The 2,613-nt window shown below is 40.9% G+C and overlaps 1 protein-coding gene across 1 annotated transcript; it reads right to left on the reverse strand.

Annotated features, from left to right (window-relative positions):
- Window positions 1-995: 995 nt before the first annotated feature.
- LOC108376109 (homeobox protein Hox-B4-like) lies at window positions 996-2,156 on the reverse strand. The gene has a single exon (XM_017632287.1). It carries the CDS (start codon window positions 2,154-2,156, stop codon window positions 996-998), a length of 1,161 nt encoding a protein of 386 aa, XP_017487776.1.
- Window positions 2,157-2,613: the final 457 nt, after the last annotated feature.

The following is a 2,613-nucleotide window of genomic DNA, read 5'->3' on the forward strand; positions in this document are numbered from 1 at the left end:
TAAATTAATTATTCGTTAATACGGGTGTTCTAACCGATGTGAGGAATAAAAACCGATTTGAAAACAAATTCGAGTCAATACACTTTTCGATTTCAACGAAATTTTGAAATTTTGTTTATGCATCTGTTTTGAATCACACCGAACTGAGTCACAGCGCTTTATGTGTCGGTATAAACAAGGTATCTGTTTGTTTTATTTAGTTTTCAAAGAACGTGAGTTTGCCCAGTTAATTAAATACAGATGCAATTACATATGTATCGAAACAGTCACATTTACAGATGGAAATACATATCGTGTAAGAACACTTTAAGTAGTCTTCTCGTCATATCCTGAAGTAGATAAGAACCATGATAAAAACCAGGGACATAACAGTTATAAGTCCATAACAGTTATTAGATGAGAAATATTTTTTATTTCGCCGATAAAAGTTATAACTCAACGTTTACTTTTTACGTTGCCCGATAACTGTTATGCAGGAGAAATATGTTTTCTGTTGCAAGTAAGAGTTATTTCCCAGCGTTTATTTTTTACGTTGCCAATGTTTATTTTTACGTTTTCTGATAACAGCAGTAGTGTTAATAATGAGCCTACAGATAGTAAGGTAACTTTTTCTTTTTTTGTTTACAAGCTCCGTGATTCAAAACTGGTAGAGTTCTCGGTGTCATATACATATATATGTATGATTAATGAGTGTTAGATTTTTAGAAGCATAATAGTCACATCCGAGACATTTTAACGGCAATATATTTTTCAGAACTGGTTTTACTAAATTGGATACGCATATTTTTGCAGAATGCCAAGGCCAAAAAAGTCCTCACAGGCGGTAAAAATAGATTTAAACTTTAAATTTTAAATAACAGTGTTAATTTTTAAAATTTTGTTTTAATATGTGTTTTTTATAAAGTCAATTCACAATATACAAACTATAAATAAATATTTTATTTTACCTATATATTTACATTACACCGGCATAATTTCTTAAACTAGGAATTTTCTTACATTTCAACTATTCCACACGATTGACTGCTGCAATGTGTGGAAGATTCGTCACGCAGTTTAAGCTCGACTTTCACATTTTTTGCACAGCAACACCGCTGGCCAGTACGGACTGGTGAAGCCGATGGGCTTTGTGACTGCTTATCCCCTGATGACGATGACGGACTCATACCACCGGCGGTAAAATTAAAGGTAGGACTCTCCGATCCTTTCTTCTGCTTCACGCGGCGATTCTGAAACCAAATTTTCACTTGCTTTTCCGAAAGACGCAACCTGTTAGCAATTTCAATGCGTCGCAGGCGTGACAGATACGCGTTCAGCGAGAATTCACGCTCCAGCTCGAGTAGTTGGGTGCTGGTAAAGGCCGTACGAATGCGTTTGCTCGAGTCCGCGTAGTCCGCAATGACAGGTGTAATGTCAAGAGGCAAGCTACGACCGCACGACACGACGGTAGATGTGGTGGAGGAAGAATAAGATAAGTTGGAGGTTGTGGAAACGGAACAATGGTTGGTCGGGCAGCGACTCGAAATGCTTGCGGGAATGCAGATTTTATGAGGCGAACTGGCTGGCGAACAGGAAGTGGAATCTTGTTTGAAGCGTTTTGCCGACGGCGCTTCTTCACCATAGGCACCAAGTTCTGGAGTGGATCCCGTGGATGAGGCAGACGGTGATATACAGAAAGCATCAGTGAGTGGTAATGTAAGGTTGTTATATGGTAGTGTTGTTGGAGTAGAATAGCTTTCATAGCCGGGTGATTTTCGTTTGTGGGACAACATCGCCGCGGTGTAGGGATGCATAAGAGGCGAGTGCGTTGGCGTCGTCGGGGAGTTGGATTGGTGATGGAATGATGCTGCCGCTGCAACTGCTGCCGCAGCTGCTACTTGTTGCTGCTTATGGTGGTGCTGTTGTTGTTGTTGCTGCTGCTGAATGCCCAGGGAAAAAAGATAGCTGCCCACATAGCTCGCCGGATACGGGAACATCGGCATGTTTGGCAATATGGCTGCTGCAGCCGCAGCCGCCGCGGCAGCTGCCGCTCCCATTGCTGGTGGCGTTGATGGACCAGATATCAGGGGCTGCGTGGCAGTCGGTGAACCCAATGTATCCTTTTGTGTCAATGGAACATCGCTGAGTAAAGAATCCATTAAAAATGATCGCGACATTTTCAACACAAATCAGTTTCCAATACACGGAAATGTCTTCAAATATTTAGTTCTGCCAGTAACCGCTCACGATCAAATTCACTGTGTAACTGTGCTAACGAACAGCAAGTGATCCTGCTTTATATACCAGGGTGTCGAAGTAAGGGAGGATTTACTGGGAGAAACTACCCCTGATGTATCAGTACGGCCATATTTTACTAACGAAAGAGTCCATCTTCCTACCACAACATATTATCATTTGAGGGTAGTAATCGGTTGCTTACTCCGGCCAGTCTCGTTTCAACTCGATACTTTAGAATTCAGCCAACTATTAACACACCATTTAGAGACTCTTAACTCGCTATCAATTGACAAATTATAAAACTGTAGTTTGTTTGTTGGCACACCCTCCCCTGGACACTTTTTACATATGTATGTTTGTACATTCATGCATTCAGATGTGAATTTGTTAATAGTT

Source organism: Rhagoletis zephyria, unplaced genomic scaffold (assembly GCF_001687245.7).
Source record: "Rhagoletis zephyria isolate East Lansing unplaced genomic scaffold, Rhagoletis_zephyria_1.1 Rzeph_scaffold_09908, whole genome shotgun sequence".
Taxonomy (NCBI): Eukaryota; Metazoa; Arthropoda; class Insecta; order Diptera; family Tephritidae; genus Rhagoletis; species Rhagoletis zephyria.